Source organism: Girardinichthys multiradiatus, chromosome 24 (assembly GCF_021462225.1).
Source record: "Girardinichthys multiradiatus isolate DD_20200921_A chromosome 24, DD_fGirMul_XY1, whole genome shotgun sequence".
NCBI lineage: Eukaryota > Metazoa > Chordata > Actinopteri > Cyprinodontiformes > Goodeidae > Girardinichthys > Girardinichthys multiradiatus.
The window spans coordinates 1,772,743-1,798,053 of record NC_061816.1 but is presented as its reverse complement, the minus strand read 5'-3'; the positions used below and the strand labels follow the sequence as shown (position 1 = coordinate 1,798,053).

The window sequence follows — 25,311 nt, the reverse complement described above, 5'->3', positions numbered from 1 at the left end:
TGATGCTGGTGTGGTCATGGATGCAGATTTTTGTGTTTTGCCCATTACTATGTTGTCAAAACATTCGTCTACCTAGCTCTCCAGGCTGTCTAAGGTTTCCTCTTCCAGTTTGTTTTATTGGGATATATGAGACAGTGGTTAGTATTTTAAACGTTTCAATCTTGGGCTTCAATTTATTGGCTTGTTTTACTTGAGTTATTACTTGAGCACAGCTCTCACGAGATCTCAGCCACTCATCATGTCCTCACGTTAAAACTTCTCACTTAATACTTCCAATTAAGTGCAAGCAGCCAAACAATCACGTTTTCATAGTATATTCTGAATATCTAAACACTGTGGGTGATTTTGGATATGAATGATAAATTATATTTTAATTATGATTGTTAAATTCTATTTTTTTCTAAATATTCATAATCAAATAATCATAATTTCACAACATGCCATTCTAACAAAGACACACACATCCTTGTACTTCTATCTTCATGAGGACTTTCAGTTACTTCCATTCATTATCCTTGATTTCTTGGGCCTAAACTCAATTCATGTCCTAGTCCTAAACGTAACCTCTGTCCCAAAATCGGAATTTGAAAAAGTGAGGACCAGGAAACGTCCTCACTTTGTCAAAATGTCCTCACTTTACGATAAAAATACAAAAAATGGTTCTTAATCAGCAGCAAGTACAAGTACACACACACACAAGGCCAGTACATCCATACATCGATGTGGAACCTTGGGAATAAGCGCCTCTTGCCCAAGGTGACTTCTACCTGTAGAAGGTCTGGAGCTGCAATTAAATATCAGGATAAATACTATCCCCAGCGTGTGCATCAACTCTAGACTAACAGTTTCCCGACAAAGCTGGTTGCCTTTTAGCCACTAAATGTCACAGCAAGACAGAGAAAGACTAGAGGGGCTTGATTTCTGACGGCCGCCTCAACTGAAAGAAAGAAGACCTGTGAGCCAAGCTTTGACTGATTGATTGAAACTTTATTAATCTTCAAAGGGGAAATTCATTTGTCCCAGCATAAAATACACCCATAAAAACAGACAATATGCACTAATAAAAGTCTAAAAGACACACACAGAACCCCACTCCAACATGGGGCTGGTGAACAAACTGCAGAGGCTTCTGGGCTGCAGACACCCGTGTCCTCAGGTGCACCAGAACCAACCTCTCTCTGACCTTCATAATGTGAGAGGTCAGAGCTATGGGTCTATAGCCATGAAGTCCTTCAGAATGTACTTTCTTTGGCACTGGGACTAGACATGATGTTTTCCATAGCTCTGGAACTCTTTGTTGCTTCAGGCTCATAGGAAAGGGGTACTGCAGCACTCCACTCAGCTGACCCACACAAGCCTTCAGAACCCTTGGGCTGATACCGTCAGGACCAGGAGATTTCCTAGGGTGAAGCTTTTAAAGCTCTCTACGCACCTGGTCAACAGAGATATCAAAGCTACATGTAGAAGATAAATGAGGAGGGGGAGTCAGACCCAGGACCTTCGGGCTACCGCTGAGAGGTAGTTGATGTAACAACGAAGCAGAATTAAAGCTGCTACTGGGGTGGGACATTCAAACCTGTTTTAAATTTTAGACCATGGTTCATTTTTACTGAACTAAAACTGTTAAATTTGTCTTCATTTTTAAAGAGCCCATTTTATTTTTAGGTTGTAAAATAATGAGGAAAAAAGGATGGATACATTTTCCTTTATGGGATGTTGATATTTGTGGAAAATGATGTAAAAACAGCACAGTTTCCAATCTAATGACAACAAAAACAGATCTAAAAACATATTACCAGTTCTTTTAGTATCATAGTATTATATGTCCTTTTAAACATTTGGGTGGGTCTATGGGCTATACAAAACATGTTAATTACATTTTTGCACAAAATCATCCTCAGACAATGAGATTTCACCTCCTCAGTTTCCCCTATTTTTAGCTATTTTAAGGCTCTTGCCATTTTTATACCAATTAGCTATATCTTACCATGCTCCCCAACAGCACTTCTCTCCAATAATCTGTCTCTGCAGACCTGCTTCTCCTTGCTACACGTGAAGATGGCTGCCAGCAGATGAATCTCTGTTATCAGACAGCAGGAGGATGTGCATGGACACTTGTGGGTCTTTGCAACCAACATCAGAACATCTGCCTCCGCTCCACTCGGTATCGCTCTGCTCGGTACGATAACTGTCGTTTCCATGGACCCACTGATGGTTGAAGCTCTGCCTCTAGGCATCAGTGTACTACGCTGTGCTGCTATTAACGTTACTGTGTGACAATGTCACATTAAAGTCATCTGGTGAAATGATACAAAATTAAAACATAAACTCAATACTAATGTTTGTATTATTGTTTATGCAAGAATGTCTTCTATATGTTTTTTATGTACAAAATGATCCACTGGGATAATTATCTGGACCACAGCCCAGCCAGAACTTATCAAATAAGGCTGAGGAGTTTTATTGTGAAGGGGGACTGGCAGGAGAAGCAGAGGAGAGATGCTGCTCTCTGGATGGTGAAGATCCAGAGTTTCCCTGAAGAAGTTACAATTTTGGGCTTTAGGAGGATCCTCTACTGAAAATCAAGTGGGTGGAGCTCTGCTTCAGTTGATAGTCGGGGTGGGACTCAGGTAACGTAGATGTTGAAACCGAGCGTTTTCTGGAAAAAATAAAACATTCATTTACAGCCAAAAAACAGCTGAATGTTTATCTTTTCAGACTGTTTGTAGAAGCTTTAAAGAAAAGTGAATTTTGCATAATTGGTCCCCTTTAAAAACGCGTTGGTTCTTTATCAATTTCAGCCAGTTATTAAGAGCCATTTTGAATGGTCCAAAGAGCCATTTGTGACTCAGGAGCCACAGGTTGCAGACCCCTGCCCTGAACAACTGGGCTGGACTAGGAAAGCATTCATGAGAGAAACAGTCAAGGTGACAATGACAACTCTGGAGGAGATGCAGAGATCCACAGCTCAGGTGGGAGAACCTGACCACAAGACAATGCACTCCATAAATATACATATTATGGGCAAGTGGTGAGAAGAAAGCCACTGTTGATGGAAAGCCATGATAAACCCTCTTTGCAGTTTGTTACAAGCCTTGTAGGAGATACAGCAAAAATGTGGAAGAAGGTCCTCTACTCAGATGAGACTAAAACTGATCAAACTAACCAAAGCTTTATGTTTGGCGCTACACTAACACTGTTCATCACCCTGACCACTCCATCCCTACAGCCATACATGGTGGTGGTAGCTTCATGCTGTTGGGATGCTTTTCTTCAGATGGACAGGGAAGCATATTAACATTTTAAAATGGCCCAGTCAAAGTCCAGACCTAAATCCAATCTGTGTCTGAGGCAAACCTGTATATTTGATGTGTACAGACAGGTGGAAGCCGGCACTGTGAGCTGGGTGAGCTTCTGATGGAGGATGTCTGGGTTGATGGAGTTTAACTTTATGTTCTCTTTCCCTAGAAGCTACACCTGGCCTGGCTCTGTGTTTAGCTGTGACACCTTCCACTTGGCTCCGTCTTTCAGTGTTTATCCCTGTCTCTCTCCTAGACACTGGTTGAGCTTCTACTGTGACTAACTGTATGTGTTCTCTCGAATCCTCTAGACTTGAAAACTGGCTCAGAGTTTATCTGCTTAGCTGTTAGTTGTTCTCTTCTAGATGAAGCCACTAAGGGAGCTAATAATGCCTTTAACATTTTACTTTTCTTTCACATAGAAAGTTCTCCTGGATCAGGGCTCCTGTGTTCCTTTTGTGTCTCTGTTCTGTTCTCTCAAACCCCCAGTCGGTCTAGGCAGATGGCCAGGAGGAGTGAATGCTGCAACTCACTGACTGGATCCAATCTGCTGGGTTTCCTTAGAAATGATTTAACCAATAAACTGAATCTGACTGCACTGTTTGATAACTAGGATCAACTGGAATGAATGTCCTTGACTTGGAATCTGTATGATTCAACTGAGCCGACCTTGAGACAACATGTGTTGTGAAAACAGTGTAGTATTGTTTCATCTATTTCGCAATCATCATCTCTTTATGTTTGGTCTACATAATAAAATAATAATACTATGAAGTCTGTGAACAGAACAACAGTTCAAGACACATTCAAGCTCTTTCAAGGCCCTGTAGAGTTCATCTACCTTGACCAGAACCCAAACACCAGCACTACTTAGAAGATGGAAGAAATAGACACCTACAGATTATCTTTGCAAATTGAGGAAGTGTGTTAGAAGTTACTTTGAATGGATTATCTCCATTCAGATTGCAGAGAGACGGTTGCACCACCTACCAGGAGATGGAGGTAATGTAATACCAAACATGAGTCCAGACTGCTAATGTGGCTGTTTTTATTTAATTCACTCAGAATTCATTAATTTATAAGTTAATTAATTTTTAGGTTACTAGATGAATGACTCTGTCGTAACATAACATTGTTATTTTAACATATGTGCTTTAACTTTATTCATTTATTGATCAACTATATTTTACTTATCATATAAGTAGCATTAAACATCTTCATCAAACATTGAAACTAAAACAACATGAGATGTTTGTCCAAAACTCCTGCAGCTGTAATCATTCCCAACAAACAGATCTTTGTGCTTCCAGCGGCTCCCATACCGCTCCTCTACCGTAATACACCATGGATGGACGCATCTGATTTCTACCGTCAGCGATCGTCGGCTCACTTCACCGCAGTTAGATGATCCTCTGTCGTTTCAAACTCTAATATTTCTGAGCTGGGCTCCAGAAGCTCCTGCTGATGTTTCACTATCCTAACAACGAGTTCTAATTCAGAGGAATAATCCACCAGCAGACTGAAAACGGCTCCTAAACTTTAACTACCATCCACACAGTTGGCATGAAGAAGGAAACATCCAAACCTAATCTGGGCTGGAAAACATCATCCATCATCTGGTGTCTCTTCCTCTGCTGCGTCCTGCCGCTGTTTGAGCTCCTGCTTCCCTCCAGTTTCTTTGACCAGATGTTCCTCAAGCTGCTGGACTTCTTTCCAGAGTTCATCAACTGCTGCTGCTGCAGCTCTCTTACAGCTTTATCAACACTCCCGCTTCTGGGCTGCTGACGAACAGGGAACAAAGGATGAAGAACCCGGAAGAGATCCACGTGTTTGGGAAGAGGGGGCGGGGCCAGCGGAACCGGAAATAAATGTATTGTTGTTATTATGTATTACTGTTGCATGTGTGTTTATACAGTTGTTTCCAAACACGATGTTTCAAAGTGAATATTTAAAAAATACGGATGAATTGTGTTGAGACAAGGTAACAATTAAAACGTCGAGCAATGAGCCAGGAGGCCCCAAAGAATGAAAAACATTTGAACATTAGAACAAACTTCCAAGGAAACACAAATATTGTCAGAGTCTGAGTCTGTGTGGGTGTGTTGTGTGTGTATCATGTACTTGTCTATCTAACCATTCAGTGTTCCAGTTGGTGCTGGAGTTCTCAGCTGAGCTGGATGACAGGTGATCCATCTGCTGATTGGTCAGAGGAGTACTTAAGAGGGAGGCTGCCAGCACTTCAATGCCAGATTGTTTGCCTTAGTGGTTTCTACCTGAGGCTTTGAGAGCCTTGATGAGTTTTTCGACTTTGTTCCAGAGTATCTGGATTATCAACTACTGAATTAAGGAACTACTTCCTTGTGGATTTCTCTCACTTCCGTCTGAACCTTTCGGACACAGACCAAGCTGGCAGCTCCCTGTTTCCTTCGTCTCCAGGACCCAGGCATCAGCACACCCTGCTTCTTCCTCGTTCTCGAACATCGGCACCTGAGCTCCCTTTTGTTGGCACCAAACTCATCGCAGAGAAGACAGCTGGACAATCATACTTCGCAAGTTAAGACTGAGTATCTCTATCCCTGGCGGTTCTGGCTACGACAATTTAGTAAGCCATTTCTCAGATCTAAGTAATCTGTTGCTTCATATCATTCATTTGTTCATCAATTCATTCTGCTTCCTTCCCTTACAGTTGGTGTTTCCAGTTCCCGTACTGGACCATTTTGTTGACAATAAAAACCATAAAACTTTTCCTTCTGAGTGTTCTCTGTATGTGGGTCAAATCTTGACCGAAAATGACAAATATTTCTAGTTCTACCTGCCTTCTTGTTCCAACAGGTTTGGATATCATTTACATTGAAGTCAGAATCCTTGTAGACTGCAATAAAGGGAGGTTTTAGTCTAGAAAAGTTGCATTTGTGAAAATAATAATGGATTAGTGATTAATTCTCACAATTTCTGATCATATTTAGGGACATAAAATGTTCAAATATCAGAAAAACAAACATTATCAACCATATTAAGGATAAATCAGGAAATATATCCTTCCAAACCGTTTTGATTCCTGAGTCACACGAAGAATGAGGGTCGCAGAGCTGTGGGTTATATCAGCATCTTTACATCACTGGAGGAAATGTTTGAGTTAAATCTGTGTCAAATTTGAACAAATACTCCTCATTGTTTATTAATTATGAATATTTGTGTAGCAACATCCAGACCTTTACCTCTTATATACTTTAACTGTTTCCAAACTGTAACGTCTCTCATCAGAAAAGAAATAAATCATTTCACACACATTTTATCAGCTGGAGAAATCAACCAGGCATCAATCAGACAGGAGATATTAATGTAGTAACTCAGAACCACTAGGAACAGCTCTCAGAACCACAGTTTATTCCTCAGATGAGATTAAAATAGGACAAAATGATCATACTTGTAAAAATGCCCATTTTCTTCTTAAACATATTCATGATTTAACTGTTAACTTATCAATGAAAAAACAGCTCAAAGTATTTACCAGTAGAAAGCTTAATATCAATGATTTATGGTCATGGTCAATGGACCTTATGGTCCATTAAAGGTGAAAGCAGAAGACTAATATTTTTCTTTTTAAACCGTCTATGTGTGAGCATCTGGAATAAACTCTGCTGGTCCAGATGTGATTTTCACTGTCTGAGATTTTCTGCCTCTGTTTATTAATTAAATCAAATGTATGCATGAATTTCTTTGGATCAGAATCTGAGGAATGCAGCAGCATGGAGAGGAGGCTGGGTGTGAAGTTTGTTATAGAATGAGGAGATGTTGAGTCTGGTGTGGAGGGGGATGGACCTAGCAGGGGCTCTGCAGCTGAACCGGTTGAAGAACAGGTTTGTTCTCTGAACGACTGAGTGGGGTCTGTCTCTCTGTTTGGATCCTATATTTGCATATAGGGGGTCCTTTTTGTTGCAGAGGACAAAGTCTGTGGGGAGGCATGTCTCCATAAAACCACATATCAACTCTCATGGTACTCCCTCTGGGTCTTAATTATTACCCTCCGTTTTATTTCACAGTGACCTTACATCAGGAGTTTATTTTAGAACCAGATCCACATGGAATGAACAAAGAGATCTGAATACTAACTGTTAACTCATATGGATAAACCATTTAAGGTAAAACTGTCTGGTACCTCTGACTGCTTTCAGCCCAGATTTAGAGACCACCATCTCCAGATGTCACTGTAAATGTTTCAGCCTCACCTGATTTGGACATTCATGAGTTTTCTAGTTACATCTGTAAATGGTTTATTCTTAATCTATGCAGATATCAGGCAAAAATAACACAATTTTCTATTAAAATTATGACTAATATGTTGATTAAACAGAATGTAGGAAAGATTCATATGTTTGTGACGCTGTAATTTTCAAATTCCACATTACATGTGGCAGAAACACAATGACATCTGGAGATGATTTACTGTATAATCTGGCAAGAAACCATCCTGGGATTAACTTTATATTCAAATGATAATTGATATGGTGATCATATAGACAACACTTACAAAAATGAGGGGCTTTTATTTTGAAATCCCATATTACATGAGGATTAAACTTTTACATTGACATCTATACATGGCGTCCTCCTAATCTGGACATAATGAGCCTGAGATAAAAGAGTTTTTTAGGTGATAATACATTTGAGAGGTTTCCATGTTTATGGGGCTTTAATTTTGAACCTCCATATCTCACATGGATGAACCTTTCACAGTCACAGCTGTAGATGTTAGTTTTGAAGTTTTTAAAATATGATGCTTGAAGAAGGGTCCCTTTAACAGTTTTTACACGGCTCACACTGAGGACCTTGGAGACTTCGAGTAAGTGTTTTGTCTTCTCAGAAAGGTGCTAAACTTGTTTTAGATGCAGGTTTTAGATAGACTTTCTTATTTAATGTGTCTCTTTATTTTCATGACTGTTTATATTTTGGATTCTAACTGAAGGCATCAACACTGTGAATGAAACATATGGAATTATGCAGTAAACAAAAGGTGTGAAATAACTAAACGTCTTTAATACTTTTAGACCCCCTTGCTTTGATGGCTGCTTTACACTCCAGGCATTCTCTCCATGCAGGGAATCACAGGGTTAGTTCATGGAGGGGGGTTAATTTCCTTCAAGCTGTACTTTTTGAATATATTTTAAAAATAAATTTAGTTCAGTAATATTACATTGTGAATCTGGGACGTTGCCTATTTATTGATGTATAAAATATCAAATCGTAAGAAGATTATTTATAGATTTTGTTTGGCCTATCATAATACTTGCATTAGTCTTTTGATGTAATACTTACTAGCTTTCCATTTAAATTGATTTTTAAAAATGATACTAACCTAACAGTGCCTCCACTAACATATTACTCTTTAAATTGTAACCAGTACTTAGCTTACTAGCCTTCTTTATTTGTTAATTTAAAAAAGAAGAAATAATGAAACATTTGAGCTTTGTGTCATTACCGTAGCAACAAACAATCCAGAAAACACACAAGATGCCCTGCAAGCAGCTGGTAGAGCCATTGACATGGTAGAAAATGATCGTGAGTCATATCTCAGAAACGTCTGTCTCTTTTACCTTAAACTGCAAGGACAGCTGCTTATTCCTGCCTCTACTATACAAATTATCGTTGAGGAAATGCAAAATATTCATGAGTTGGGTCAAGCCTACACTTTAACTAAGGTAGGTTCCTTATTAAAAAATAGGAGCCTGTCAGAGGAAGCAGTCAATCAAATTTGTGACTGCATTAAAGAATCCGATTTGTTCTCTGCTTGTCATCAGGAACAATTAAAAACAACAAACTCCAGAAACCAGACATTCACAAAAATGTGTACATATACAGAACCCCAAAAAGTGGTGTTGGGATTGGATGAAAACATGACACAAAAATGTGCTTACTACATACCGGTGGCACAAACTCTTAAGAGCTTTTTACAGTCACCTTTGTGGAGGATGGATTGTTTTTCTTTCTTTGTTATAATTTTAACGTTTATGAAGTGAGATAAAATTAGCTTAAATTAATGTTGTTAAACATGAATAAGATTCACTGCAGGGTTTAATTCAGTCTGAACATAAACACATCCTGTTAATACAGAGTTTAACACAGCAGCTGATATGTAGTGATTATCTCTGGTTCTAATTTACTCTCAGAGCAATAATAGACAACAACAGAAACCCTCTTCTCAGCCTTCTGGCTGGTCAGAAGAGTAGCTGCAGCAATAGTTGGAGTTTCTGCTCGCTGTACTCAAGAATGGAGCAGCTGAGAAGATCTTTTGTCATCAGGTCATTCAATCTTTTTTACTCTCTCTGATACAACATATGTAATTTCCAATGTAAATATACAAATATATATAATGCAGATAAATCCAGTTACCGGTGATTTATTGTGAAATAACTAACAGGAAATGCTAACTAGATATTACCTGTGTAACTTTACTTTGCTTGTAGTTACACACTGTGTCCACCAGAGGGTCTAACTGAGCAGCTAGCTGGTTTCTAGCTCCTGATTGGCTGATGAAGCCATTGTTGATCTGTTGCTGCTTCTACTTTTATTTCCTAACTCCTCTTCCTCCTTTAGCATGAAATCAATGTTTTCTCAGTAAGTGTGAATTAGAAGCAGCTCTACAGAGTTTTCACTTGAAAGTTAGTCAAATATTTATGAAATGTTAAATTATCAAGAAGTTTTTCACAACAACCGGAAGTAGCGTCTACTGGTGCTGGATCACTTCCTGTTTTTGCGGGTCTCAGACATAATAAGGAAAAATGGCTCTTATTTTCTCAACAAGGTTGCTGAATTTGCCAGCTTTTTCATTCGCTGATGCGGAGACAATCGCAGTGGTGAATTCATGAACAAATAAACTGGACAAGGGGTGTAAGTTCCTCCATGAAGAAAATATCCACAGCTATCAAGGTAAGAAAAGAGAGCTTAGCGAACTAACCGCTAGCTACAACATATGAAGTACAGAAACGTCGTGATAAAGAAGCCTAATTTAGTGTGCTAAATTATTTGGAATATTTGATAGACATGGTATAAACCTTCAAATGATATTTTAACATTCTGATATGTTTGCCTTTACAATTTGTGAAGAAAAACGTGCAAGATGTTAGTTAATACATCATAGATGTTCAAATTGTGCTTTGCTTCTGCATGCCTGTAGTATCAAATATCGTGGAGGGACAGGTAGTGGTCAGAGCTAGAAGCTTCAGGTCCATGAAGAAACATGAGGAACCCCACAGACTGCAGGTTTGAAACAGTCAGACAGCCGCTTGGCTCATGTTCATTTGTTCGAGTTCCTGTCCATTTATGACACCTGGAAAACTTTCACCTACAATTGACAACTTCTGTACGACTTAGAGTTAACAATAATATCTTCTTGTTCAGTGGTTACTATTTCTCTTCTGCTGCTGTTGCAGCTCATATTCAAATACTATTACGTGATTAAAGCTAAACATGTTATAACAAGTCATTACTTGTATGTATGTGCTAAAAACAGTGATCTGTTTTAGATCTCACTGGGTGTTGAAAAGGCTGAGTTGTTGCTCATTCCTGTAGTTGTGCAGCTGGAAAAGGATTTTGCAACCATGTAGTTGCACTTCTTTACCAGACTGCCCACTACTCCCAGCTCCAGCTGCTCCTCCTGCACTGGTTTGCACAAGTCATTTACAAAGATGGCACAGACCACGAACACAGGTAAAAAACTATTTCATTGAACACTTTTTTTTCTGTTGTAATGTCATTTATTATATGACATTCTCATAATCACAATAACAATATCATACAAAAGTTTCAGTCCACTTTAACCCTCAGCTTCACCCAGTGGTCTGAGATGGATGATCAGGTAATTCCCTCCAGGTGAAGTCATTAGGCTTCCATCATGTGTGGACGCCATGAATCTACCCCTCAGGAAGTTACCCTCAAACAAAAAGAAGTTAGTCTTCAAAATAAAAGCATAACAAAACAAACTTCCTGTTAGTGTCCGTGTGTGCTTCACCTCAGTGAGGGAGATGTTTTCCAGCACCCTCACAGTGCCATGTGACATTTGTTGTAATCTCAGTGATACTTGTGTCAAATATATATTTTATCTCCTAACTTGTTTGGAGTTTTTTGTTTCTGTAGATAATTAAAAAATGCAGGTTCAACCTCTATCAATTGTTACTATTTGGAAGTTAAGTAAAAATCTTAACGGTCACAAATCTGTCCCTCCGTGTCCTACCAAATTTCTCACTTGCCCCTGTAACATTGTCAGGATAAAGTTGTTCATAATGCATGTAATGTGTTTCAATGATGACTGCAGATGTTAAAGAAGAGGCTCAAGAAGAACAGAGTCCTTGACTGACGAATAACTTGTACAAAATAAACACAGAACGCCTTCTGTTATCATCTATGTGAATATTTATTAAATCACCTACTCAACATGCAAAGTTCTACATAAAAGGGGTAAAATATCTAACTAAGCAAAATAAAGAAAACAGCAGTGGGTGTGTTTTGAATCAACCAGCAGTTATGGCAAAAATGATAATATGACAAAGGGGTGTGGTGGTGAGTGGAGAGTGGGGCTGCAGCTCCAACTGTAACTCAGTTATACTCAGTCATAAAACCTCCACCAACTCTTGAGCAGACAAAGAGTTATAAAACTTTTGGCGGCAAGCTAGCAAGCAGTGAGGTTGAAGACAAAGAAAATGGGGAATTTCACCATAAGGTTATTTTAGCAGTCCAGTCTCACAGCGCACCTGCGCTGTGGCTCTCAGGTGGTAAATACCCCACAAAACACGCACAGAGCTGGGAGCGCCGCGGCTTCCAGATGTCAACACGGAACATCAAAGTTTCAATAACAAGGTTACATGCACATATCATTCAGAACACATTAGATTCTAACTGCACTAAAAATCTCCTCTACCCTGCCCGGCTATTCCTAATAAAGAAATAAAAAAGATTAAAACAAAGGATGGGTTTTACTTGGTGAAGTTTCCTTCTAGGGCAGCGAGTGAGAGGGAAAAAGGGGGGTGAAGTGTGGCTGCACGTCCGCAGTTAAACTCCAAGAAAGCGGTCAGTCTTCGTCCTTTGGCCTCCTTGGCGAAAAGGGAAAAACGTGATCTGACCATCAAAGTCGACTTAGGATAAAACACGGTGACGATTCGTCTCCTCGAAACTCCGTGTTTTTAGTTACGTGTTAAACTCACGTCTTCGATTGGCAAAGTGAAATCTCTGGCCTTCCTAGTCCAGAAACCTCAGTTAGGAATTGTTTGTTGGCCAACGAGAGAGAATAAATGAAATCCACTCGGGACTCTTCTCCAGGTGATGCTTCAGATGTTGGTGATCGGGTCACGATCTCCAGCTGAAGGCAAGGTGTTCAAAATGGCTGCCTCCACATATAGCGTCCTGTGACGTCAGACTTGGGGCGCCCCGTCAGTCGCAATGTCCTGGATACAAAATGGCCGAAACCGCCAGGAGGCCTGGTGGCGTCCCGTACCGTGCAAGTAGTCCAATATTCAGCAAACAAGTGGTCCAACACCACCATGAAGTGAGCAACATTTCCCCTCCTTTGTCCGATCTCACACGGGATGGTACACCATAGACGTTAACAGCTTTGAGAAAGCTGCTCAGGACTGTTGCTGCGCGGTTGTTGGTGGAGGCACTCAGGTATACGATGAGGCGACTAAAGCCATCAGTACCACCATGCACAACAATACGCCATCTAAAATATGAATGAATGAATGGTTTATTTCAAACAACTATGTAGATTTATAGAAATGGTTTAAGAGCAATGGCACAACCTGCTCTGTCTGTGTGTCAAAGCTTTGTGTTGTGTGACAGAACTCTGATAAAATAAAGCTTTAGGTACTGTATCTCTATTATCTTTAAGGGCATTGACAGAACATGTTGCCTCAGTAATCCCATTTTAATTTCACACATAAAATCTTGATGAATCACGTTTCAGGTCAACACAATCCCAGTTCACATTTTTAATATATGTTGCAGTGTTAATTAAAGCCCTCACAACTGAAAAAAATTGATTAATTCAATTTATGGCCTGTATTCTGATTTAAAATTGTGTTTTAATATATCCACCAACAAATCTCAAATGAAAACTGAGTAAAATGCATGCAATTTTTAAGGTGAGGATTATTCCCTCATACAAAGGTTGCTATGATTTTGTAAAAGTAGTTGAAATCATTAATGCTCTTCAGATACCTTATCAGTTTGTGATTGCCATCTATGTGCCACAAACTGTTTGGTTCTGGCACAGAGTACCTCCTCCGTCTCCATGGGTTCAGCTGAAGGGTCCGCATCAAAACTCCACGAGGATCCACACGCCGCATGGAATCCTGTACCCGTTGTCGTACAACAGGCAAAAATGGCAAAAAATGACGTACTGAAAGAAACAAGTTGAACCTTCGCCACTAACAAGGAATTCTCAATTCCCATTGAATGAGTAATGGTCACTTACTCTGTATGTGGATGCCCTGTGCGTTCAGGTGACCAAGCATCATTTTGTATCCACAGTTTGGCTGGTGTTGCAGAATTTGTGTCATTTTCTCATCAAGATCTTCGTCATTCAATGGTGTTAACAGATTGTGGAGTCTGGTCAACAAAAACACACACAAAACAAATATGATCACAGCAGAAACAAAACAATGACCTTTGTAATTAGCTCTGTCCTTTGTTTTACCCCATCAACAAAAAATTGGACTTTACTTGAAAAGAAAAATCTTTGCTTAAGAAAAGAAATACTCCACTGGCCTTAACGATCTGTGCAGCAATAAAATGTTACACAGTCCAAGACAAAACAAAACGAGTATAGTTCCGGTTCACAATGGAATTCACAACTGTAACCAACTGGCTACTTCTCATGGGTTAGAGGATGGTTACCATGACAACAGTGTTTGACCGCGGAAAACTGTTTAGTTTCCGCTATATAAACACAGCTCATTATTTATAATCAATATAGTTTAAGCCGAACCACTAACATTAATAAAGTAGAACATAAGTAAAAATGACAATCATAACATTTTGTCAGGCAGATACACGTTAGCCTCTGCTAGCGTAAGGTGCCGATATGCTAACCGTCTTCACTTTACTTTACTTTAGCTTTATGATATCCGACATAGGTGTAAACGCCTAGAAAGAAAGAACAGATAAACTCAGAGCCAGTTTTCAAGGTTAGTGTCTGAAAGACAGCACATATAATTAGTTAGTTAAGCTCAGTCAATTTCCATGTCTAGGAGAGAGAAAGGGTTAAACACTGAAAGACAGGGCTATGTAGATCATCGGTAGAGGGTGAGCATTAAGTTGTTGCCAGCAGAAGCTCGGACGATTCCCTTCTCCAGAAAGGTGTCACAGGTAGACAGAGCCAGGCCAGATGTAGTTTCTAGGAAGAGAAAAGAGAAAACAAAGTTAAAAGCTGAAATAACAGCAAATAATGCAAAATTAGAGAGTAGTGTGAGAATGTAGCAAAGAGGGTGAAAGTGGTCATTATGTCCTTCAGCAGCCTAAGCCTATAGCAGCAGTTGTAACTGCGTGAGTTAACTTACGCAACAAAGTCAAGGCTCGTTGTAGACTCATAGTTCCAATCAGTGTGACTGATTATTAAAAAAAAGCGTTTCACTTATCAAACAGGCAAGATGTGTCTGCTGTTAGCAAGCAAAGCTTCTCTTCCCGTTGTTTCATGTAGCAGGCGCTGTTACTTCCGGTGTGCTCTTGTATTTGTGTTGTGGTTTTTGTATTTGACCTGACACCTCTGAGCCACCGTATTAAAACACTGTAGAAGTATTCATACCCCATAGGTTGTTCCACAAGTGATGCTGTAAAACCACATATTCCAATATATTTTCTCTTTAATAAGCAACACAACTTGCACTGAAAAAACTATTCATACTTATTACATGTTTATCTGCCTTAGTGCTGTGAAACCACTAATTACAATACATTTTAGTGGAGTTTTATGTGATGACCAAAGTTCAACAATAAAAACACTTTGTTTGCTGCTGTTAAACTAAGCAAAACCTGAAAAGTGTGGCCTGCATGTGTGTTTAGCTCCCTCTAGTCAACACTAATAGAACCACTGGGTTCTTTACAGCTGAAAATGTTTGGTCAATATGTTTCTTTCAGTTTGAGGATGTAATAATGTCTGAAACAAATCTTATGGATTGTCCACAAAAAGACTTGTCCTTTCTAAAACATGAACATGGTTTGATATAAACCCTGGATCACCAGTGACCTGAAGGACCTGCTTAACAAGAACAAAAAGAGCCTTCAGAGAAGAAGACAGAGAATTATTGAGAAGTTTACAGAAGCAACTTAAAGTCAGGATAAGACACAGCAAGGAGGTGTACAAGAAGAAGAACAATATCAGAGATGTGTGGTCAGGGATGAAGAAGATCACAGGCTTCAAGCAGAACTAAGATTGGACTGATGGAGGTCTGAACAGAACCAATGAACTGAACACATTCTTCAATAAGTTCAGTTCAGAAACAAGCTCAGCATCCTTCTCTCCTGCTCACAGCCAAACAGAACCTCCACCCTCCTTTGACCCACAGCTATCCAGTAACACCTCAAATGTCTTTTCTTCCACGTCACCCATGGACCTTCTGCTTCTACATGTTTGTCTTCAACCAAATCAGAAGATGCTGATGCTCCGTTTTCCTCCAGCTTCCACCTGTGTGTCTCAAGAAGTCAGTTAAAAAGAAAAAACAACTGGAAAGACTGAACCAGAATAAGGCTGCAGGTCCAGATCATGTCAGCCCTAGAGTCCAGAAGGCCTAGGCAGAGCAGCTCTGTGGGATTCTGAAGCACTTCTTTAACCTTAGCATGGTCCAGAAGAAGGTTCCGGTGTTGTGGAAGACCTCCTGTCTTGTTCCGGTACCAAATAAAACTCAACCATCAGTCCTCAATGACTATAGACCTGTTGCCCTGACATCCCACATCATGAAGGTCCTAGAGAGACTCCTGTTGGCCCACCTGAGTAAGCAAACAATGAACCTTCAGGAACCCCTTCAGTTTGCTTATCGCTGTGGAGTTGGAGTTGAAGATGCCATCAAACACCTGCTTCAACAAACCCACTGTCATCTGGACAAAGCCAGCAGCACTGTGAGGGTCATGTTCTTTGATTTCTCCATTTAACACAATCCAACCTGATTTGCTTTGTCAGGAACTCCAGAAGACTCAGGTGGAGGTTTAAATACCTCGGTGTTCACCTGGACAACAGACTGGAGTGGAGATGCAACTGTGAAGCCATCTAGAAGAAGGGACAGAGCACACTGTACTTGTTTAGAAGGCCTGGGACCTTCAGTGTTTGCAGCAAGATGCTGCAGATGTTCTATAAGTCTGTTGTGGAGAGTCTGATCTCTTCTCCATCATCTGCTGGGGTAGCAGCATCAGAGCCAGGGACTTAAAAAAGCTCAACAAGCTGATAAAGAAGGCTGGCTCTGGTTCTGGCTCTGGTTCTGCTCTGTCTGGAATTTCAGACAGATTTTTTGTCAGTGGGTCACATGACCTAAAAACTATTGAAGAAAAACTGTGAATTTCAATATAAAAAAAAATCATAAAAAAATAGGAAATCCGTCTAAATAAGAAAATAATGGTTTGACATGAATTTTGTGTCACTGGGTTACAAGACATTAAAGTTATTAATTTTTGTTTCTCCTGAGTGTTTGGTTCGGACATTTATTGACGGTCCCAAAGTGAACCACCGTGTGTTGGAGGAGCGAGACAGCAGAGAGCAGTTCCCCGGAACCAGCCTGCTTTTACCGGCCGAAACAGGAGGCTGACCCGCTGAATCCGCGGATCTCGAATATCCAACTTCAAACTAACTTCACTGCGGTGTTCTCCTCATACTTCTTGAGCCCTCATATGTTCTGCCAAGCAGAAAGGTACGTGAAACAAACTGATTAATGGGTGTGTTAAGAATAACCTTTATTAATATGACTCATAGCTGTTTTTACCTTTTATACCATAGTGAAATAAAATATAAGTTCTAATGTTTCCCTTTTGTTACAATAGGATGAGAAGCTCATAGACACACATTACAAGGATAAATGGCCCAAGGTTTGTCATAAATGACCTGAAGCTGAGGCACTGGGTTTGATGGTGGAGCAGCTGGTATAACTGGGTTGATTAGAAACCTACAGCACACTTAGATTAAGTATGTACACCCGCTACTACACAACCTAACAGATAGACACCACAATGGTGACACATAGTCTACTGATAAACACTGACGGAGGGAACATCCATTGCATTGAAGTGCCAGATATAAAACTACATGTAACCTTCTATCGAGGCTATTTGTCATCCTCTAACAGACGGTACCGGTCCGAGACGGGAGCCTCAGCGCTGATCTCTGTAATCATTCCTCTGCCTTAATTTAGATTAAAAAGAGCTAAAAGTTAGAAACTGATTGAGAGTCGTTCCTTTAAGAGTCTTTAGATAAGAGTGTGATCAGTTCATGGGAACCAAGTACCGGAGGAGCTCCGAGGCGTCTGACCGCCAGCAGGGGGCGGTAGCTCGGACAGGTGTTATACAGGTTAACAAAGTATAAGCATGTTATGTACTTTCATGCATTATTCTTCTCCATTTGTGTTTTTAATTTTAGGCTATCAAGACCATGATTAGCCAAAGAAAGCCGGAGAAATGGTTTGTAAACTTAAAAATCGCTTCGGCCCAAAGCTGTTACAGCAGCTGATGTTTCTGAATAAAAACATGTGAATGAACCTTGTTTCCAGTCTTTATTGAATTTGCCTGCAAATACTTTTTAAATCCAGCAGATGTCACTGCAAGTGATACAGCAACACAGTTTCAACACAATGTTGACACAGTTTTAAAAAATGGGCCATACACCCTACGAGGCCTCATCTGCCCATCACTAAAGGAAACGGCTCCTCAGCTGGGAGGTGCTCAATCAGAAACCATCCCAGAACGTCTGTACGGGATTGTCCCGCTGACTGATGTCAAATTAGAACCACAAAAGCCAGGACAGGACACCTGACAGGGGACTGGGCGAGGACAGGGAGTCCGGGCAGGCAGGGTCAGGCAGATAAATCCAGGGGCTGGGCTGAGACATAAATCCAGGGACAGAAACTGGGTCGAGATCCAGAGCTAGAGACATCCAACAAGGGCCAGGCAAGAGGGTGAAATCCAAGAGACAAAACCATGGTCAGAAAACGTGATCAGGCAGGAAGGAACGCTGGATATCTACTCACTTTAATGGCTTTCAAGAATCTGGCGCTGTCTGCCAGCCAGAGGCTGAATATAACTGCTGGCACACAGCAACTTTTACTTATAGTTGAGTAAGATTTGACCATGAGTATCAATACTTTTACTCAAGTACTATAGTTGAGTACTTCGTCCACCACTGCTTCTTAGTTTTCAGCAGAGCAGCTGACCGCTCTGGCTGTAAGGCGTCCAACAGAGAGACATCCTGGGGAAAGAAGACTGGCTCTGACCGCTTCACGGAAGAGCGTTTGGTGAAAACAACCATAGACCAACATCTGCCTCCTTTAAAAACCTTCAGTAAGAACATAAACACCCAAGTATCTGCAGAGGACACTGCGCATGTGCCGGTGTTGGATGGGTGCGAGGACTTGTTATCACTCATGTAAAAACTTTGTGCTGCATGGCACCTGCAGTCCACTTTGTATCATGCTCTAGTATGCAGCCCTCCTGTGTGTGAGATCACCGTTATCTATTTCACACACTAGGCCGTGAGAACCAGCCTCCTTTCAGCCTCACACACACACACACACATACACTCTGTCTGAACTGTCTGTTGAACTGTGCATATAAATAAAGAGATAGGGTGTCAAAACTTTGTAGTTTGCACTGCACTTCTCGGGTTCAGAGGTGAGAAGGTTACCTAGGAACAACCATCTACTCTCCCCGAGGCATCACCGTAACAAATGTCCTTAACCATTAAACTTCTGATAATGGCTTTTACAGCTTCCTCCTCTAACACAGATGTTCACTGGAGTGAGGTAAACCAAAGGTCATACACTGTGAAATGCTTACTGCAAGAATTTCCATCACACTCCCTTCTTCTGATTACAAGATAATCACAACTAAAGGAAAATTCTTCAAAACCATCACCCCTCTCAGCTAACAGATAATCCAAAGCCATTCTAGTTTGCAAATAACATACTCCAGACCAAGTAGCAGGCAGATACAGATATAATCTATTTCCACACATCCAACCCATGTTCTGAGGACATGAGTACCCATCTCATAAAGGAAAAGGAACAAAACCCTGGTTAATTTACCTGCCTGGCCATACAACTAACCTCCATCCGGTAAGGCTGTAAGATTAAAAGTTAACACAAAGGGATCTGAAGCCAAAGATTCAGAAATAGTATAAGGATCAGTTCTGATAGGACATGACTCAAATTTATGTCTGTTGATTAAAGCACATAAAACAGATATAATAGCTTCGCAACCTACTGTCTTCCCAAGGAAATAAGGTGTACTGTCCTCCTGTGTAATACAAACATCTGGATCTTTAATCGGATTTCTAATACCCCGAATTCTATAGAGTTCCTGTAGACGCACACGTTAAATTAATCTCACTAGAAAATCTACAAGCATTTCTGCTTTCCCTTACACTATAATTCCTCACAGTTTTGATGCATCAGTTGCCACCAAACATTATCAGTATGATCATAGTAGTCAGAAAAGTGATGAATCTCTCTTCAAATCCGCTGATGGATATTATTAGTCAGATTAACCACACATTGTCTTTGCTGTACCTTTCCCAAAATGAACACAAGAGTTATAAAAATACTTGCAATACCAATCATTAGCATCAGAACAGACCATCTTCCATATAGCTGCATCGTGACCTTGAAGTGGAATGTCCTTTCTTCTGGTACTGAAAGCAAACAGTTTTTCCCAAAGAAAACAAATTATAAACACAACTTAAAAAACAAAAAATCCTGCTGTCTCTCCTGAGTGGCTTCAAGCTGCCTGTTACCTGTCTGGTACAGGTGGGCGGTCGTAGGAAGCTCCTCTAGAAATATATTTAGAAACAGGAACTCTAACCTGCAGGAAGTTAGGCTTCCATAGTCCAACTAAACAACGGTGGAAATGAACACATTCAAATTTGTAATAATACCATAATGATAAATATCAAGCAATAAACATAAAAGTTAGATAAAAGCATCCGAGATATCCTCCTCAGAGTCAGTCTTGCTGTCAAAGTGGGAGGAAAGAATCTCACACTGTGGTGTGTGTGCAGTGAGGCAAATGACCTTATGATTTCTAACTTTCAGGCAATGCGATGGCCTTAAGTAGATTCTGAAATAACGATGCACTGCCCAAGGGATTATTGTGCCCTTGTAAGAACAGTGTTCTTCAACCACCTCTTCAATCACTCGCCAGTGATCAGCTTACAGTTCTTTGTCTTGTGGTGGTCCGCTGTCCTCACACCTTTCAGCCGTGGATGATCCAGTTAGAAGGTGACTTGTGTCCTGGAAGCCAGATGAAGCTGGAGGAACTGGAACTTTCCTGCAGCTTTTCTGGGTGTCTAGTAGGATCTGATATGGGCCATTCCAGCACCTGGACTTCCTGTGTTTTCTCCTAAATTCTCTGACCAGAATCCAGTCCCCAGGAATAAAGGACTGGAGGGTGGAAGTGGCTGTTTCTGGTAATGCAGCCTTCACCGTCTGTGAAACTTGAGAAAACACAGTGGACAGGTTTTGACAGTAAAACAACATCCTACCTAAAAAACAAAGATGTGGAAGAAAATTTTCTTGGCAATATCCCCATATCCAAATTAGGAGACCTGCCACACAGCACTTCAAAAGGACTGAGATTTGCCTGTGTCCTTTGTCTCAATCTCATATAAGTGAGAACAATAGGTAGAGCCTTCACAACACTTGGCTAACTTTCAATTCAAAGTCCCATTCTCAAACCTAAGTGCTTAACTACATGAACTTCATCAAAACATCCAACAAAATCCAAAGAATTGATCTTCTGACTTCACCTGATATACTAGCAGTGACCATCAGCTAAATATTCTGAATATCAAAAATGTGACCTGATGTTTGAGGAAGGTCTGATTACAGGTCAATATTTCATAGTTTCAGAAAACCCAAAAATAATTTCAAAAATGGTCTAATCTGTGGAGATATAAAATTTCACAAAAGAATCAACACCATAATTTCAGAGAGGTTTTCAGAATGTGGTCTTAGGGAGCTATGCACCATTTATATAAACAAAGTACAACGTCTCTCTCGCATTGTCACTAAGTCCTCACTGGAGGTATGAGCTACCCTTTTTCCCATGAGTGCTACAACTTTTGGAACAGGGTCCAACCCATGCGACAATCCAGCAAAAAGTTTGTACAAAAATGTTTAGTAACCAAGATCACATTACATAGAACCAAAGAAATGAATTCTGACATAACTATGTGTCACTATGAATTTAACGAAAGCAACATAAAGAAAATCCAGATGTTTTTAACTGCAATTCAGTTCCATTAACAACTAAACACAAACTTTAGTTATTCAGTTCATCAATGTCTCACTTAGAAATTAGTCACATATCATCCTGATTTGTCTTGTATGAAGATGAGTATTAGATTAATGGACATCTAATGTAATTCAGATGCATAAACCCTACAAATTCGAATCTAATAAATAATTCCCACCAAGTATAAAGTCATGACTCAGATTCTTTATCAAAAATATATTCCTTACTTTTGGCATATCTTGAATTATCAGCTAGCTTAATGGTACCAGGGAAACTTTCAATCTAATTAATCACCAATGATTCTTCATGCAAAACTAATTCTTCAAACTAGTTTAAACTATTTCATTAACCTTTTAGCAATAAAACACATAAATCTAAAAGTCATGCTACATCCTTAATCATTATACAAAAAAAAAAAAACATGTTTTTAAGGCAACAATCACTACAAGCATTTTGATTCTATTGTCTCTTAAACAATGTTAAAACTCAGGAAGGGAGGTGCTGAGCGTTACCATGACAACAAAGGCACAACCAACCTGGTAGGTGGGCGGAGTCAGGCAGAACTAACCTCTGATTGGCAGCCTATGGGCGGACCCACAATTTCTTCATCCCATCCCACATTAGTGTAACTTAAACTGCAAAGCTATTAACATGCACCTACCTGAGAAACAAGCTGCTTCTTAACTCTCCTGAAAACTCAAAGTTTAAATCAATCTGGGATTTAGAAACATTATTCTAAACATGGATTATTGTTTCATGCAACATATAAACAAACATTCACTCCAACAAAACAAAGACAAAACATCAAAGACAGACAAATGGCCAAATTTGAAGCTTCAAGAATTCAAAGAAATTTTTAACAATCTCTTTTCAGAATATGTTTTCTCAGCCATATCTTTTAATGCTATAATTGATCAATTTTGTTATGACAATCGTCAGGATCCTTTTTAAAAAAAATGAGAGCACATAATCCAAAAAATCTCAAAGTATTTAGAAGCACAGCAACAGTTTTCTCTTATATAAATCCAAATTTACTGATGCTGAAACCTTTCGCTAATTCTTTGTACTGTAACTCTGTAATAATAACTACAATCCTGAGAGTTATTGTTATAATTCTCTTTTTGTTTGGCTCAATTTGATCACAGCTGTATTGCAGAATTTCAGGTTAAATGCAAAGATGTATTTTAATTCAATTCAATTCAAATTCAAAGATACTTTATTGATCCCCGAGGGGAAATTAGAAAAGTCAGCATTGACATTTTTATGGTATACCCAAACTAAACAAAACTGCAGTGTTTGACTTAATCAGAAATTAAGATAAGAAGCTTGTCTCTAAACTGGACTTTCTCCCACATAGTGTTTAAAAAAGAACAAACATCATTTTCTTTAATTTGGGCTATTTAAATTTTGAGAGTTGGGGAAAACTTATTACTAGAACCCCTCTTTTACAATCCAAATGCTGATAAATGTTCCAATATTTTATCTCTTAGTAATCTGAAATCACATTGTGTACCTTTGTACTCCTATGTATTCCTTTAATCTTTAAACCCTAAGAAATCAAACAGGGAAACTTGAGTTTAAGCCGACCATCCTCTTACTGTTAAGAGGGCCTTTATTTCTTTTCTTTTCCTAAAATGAAGGATTTTACTTGTCTTGATTCTGTTATAAAAATCCTAACCTTGGTTCCAAAACTAAACTCTTCAACCCCAATCTGTGTTCCCCAGAGTAGAAATTTTGAGTATTATTGCATTTCAAAGCCACCAAATGACTGGAACTCATCATTGGCTTAGATCTGTTTTAATGGGTAATCGGTCTACCTTTAATTAAGTATTATAATTTTATGGACCCAAAATCTATGGCTTACCGGCTTCAGGAGTCCAGGAACCACAAGTTGAGTACTACTGCATTGAACAATGGTGTTAACTTTCTGCAGAGATTGAAGGATTGGCTAAATATATTGTTTCTGCTTGGACAATAATCAGATTTAAAATTATTAGTTCACAGCTCCTAATTTACCTCAGATCATATTTGCTTCTATCCCAGTTCATAACAAGCTTCAGACAAACATTATGCTAAAAAGCCAAAAACAAAACAAAAATACAGATCTGTTTTAAAATAAAGAAAAAGCATGCTTAAAAAAAAACTTGTTACTGTGGTGGAAATTAACTCCACAGTTCTGAAGGCCTTTTCATGCAGAGTCTTTTAGGAAACATGAGATTAGTTTAATTTTTGTGTGGTACCACTGTCCAATCAGATTCTTTCTAAATAACCCACTTTTTCATACTCATTTTAAAGGTTTGTTTTACCAAGGGAAATGTGTTTAACAAAACCAATTACTCTCAAAAGTTTTAAAAGTTTTTAGCTGGTGATATCTTAGAAAACAACAAGTGTTTTAATATTTCTGTGCAGCACAGAACTGATTAGGTGTCCTTTTCTTCTCCTGAGAGCAAAGAGAGCAACATGCATCCTGCCCTAGCTGCTGTCCCACCTGAACTGTGGTCCCAATCATCAACTGATGTAGGACTTATAAAGGGGTTCCCACCATACAAGGTTAAAACTGATATCTGAAGAAAGGCTATTAGTCCGCCAATACCCCTTCAAGCCAGAAGCTGAAGAAGGTATTCAGTCAGTAATACAAGATATGTTGAAGTCAGGAATATTAAGAGAAGCACCTGACGCTACATGCAAGGCATATCACACTGACATTGCTATTATTATCACAGCCAAACATAATTATAAAAAGATGTGCCCTTTAAATCCAAGTATTCTAATACCTACTGCAGAAGATGGAAAATCACATTCCTGTAAAACAAAGGTAGAAGAAGATACAAAACCTAGACAAGATATTTCCCAAACACCATTATCAAACTCACAAACGGTGTTTGTAGATGGCTCAGCATACAAAGATGAATATGGAAAGAATAGAGTTGGTTATGCAGTAACAACCATCGACAGGATAATAGAAGCTAAATCTCTACCCAATACATGCTCAGCCCAAACAGCAGAATTATATGCTGTAGTAAGAGCATGTGAATTACATGAGGGACAAATACTTACTATATACACAGACAGCTAATACGTCTTCGGATCAGTACATCACCATGCTAAGATTTGACAAAATAGAGGTTTTAAAACATCATCAGGGACAGAATTAACTCATTTCAACCTATTAAAGAGAAAATGTCAGATCTGCTATTGTTGGACCACTTGTTTGCTGAGTATTGGATTATCTGCACGTTGTTGGACGTCACTGTGCCCCTCCAATGGCATCGGCCATTTTGCACCCAGGACAGCCCGCTCCTACATATCCCATCGAGCATTGCGACTGATATGACTGGGCGTCCCAAGTCTGACGTCACAGGGCGCTATATAGGAAGGCGCCCATTTTTGAAAACTTGCCTTCTGCTAGAAAACCGGTCTAGTGACTGAAGCGCACCACTTTAAGAGAAGAGCTCTTTGCAGAGTTCATTCATTCTCTCTCGTTGGACAACGAACAATTCATAAGAGGTTTTTGGACTAAGAAGGCCAGAGATTTTAC

General features: G+C 39.6%; 3 protein-coding genes and 1 long non-coding RNA gene across 10 annotated transcripts in view; 2 read left to right on the top strand and 2 right to left on the bottom strand.

The window, feature by feature from the left end:
* The window catches only part of LOC124861475, a 337,361-nt gene extending 331,330 nt beyond the window's left edge, over positions 1-6,031 (bottom strand). For 4 of the 5 annotated variants that reach the window (XR_007036619.1, XR_007036620.1, XR_007036618.1 and 1 more), the window contains exons 1-2: positions 4,885-4,945; positions 1,988-2,659 (exon numbers count right to left, since the gene is read on the bottom strand). Coding sequence is in view for 2 of the 5 variants with exons in the window: in XM_047355269.1 (XP_047211225.1) it covers positions 1,988-2,237 (250 nt within the window). In the remaining 3 variants the exon portion in view is untranslated. Of the gene's footprint in view, positions 1-1,987; positions 2,660-4,884 lie in introns of all 5 variants that reach the window. The other variant, XM_047355270.1, reaches the window with a different exon arrangement.
* LOC124861391 (NACHT, LRR and PYD domains-containing protein 3-like) overlaps positions 1-25,311 on the bottom strand; it is a 923,911-nt gene that overhangs the window by 502,650 nt on the left and 395,950 nt on the right. The window lies entirely within an intron of this gene.
* LOC124861426 (gastrula zinc finger protein XlCGF57.1-like) overlaps positions 1-25,311 on the top strand; it is a 1,067,819-nt gene that overhangs the window by 1,038,369 nt on the left and 4,139 nt on the right. The gene's annotated exons all lie outside the window — the stretch shown is intronic.
* Positions 10,057-11,053, top strand: LOC124861534. Its single transcript, XR_007036656.1, has 3 exons — positions 10,057-10,187; positions 10,474-10,559; positions 10,823-11,053. It is a non-coding gene; the product is annotated as an uncharacterized LOC124861534 (long non-coding RNA).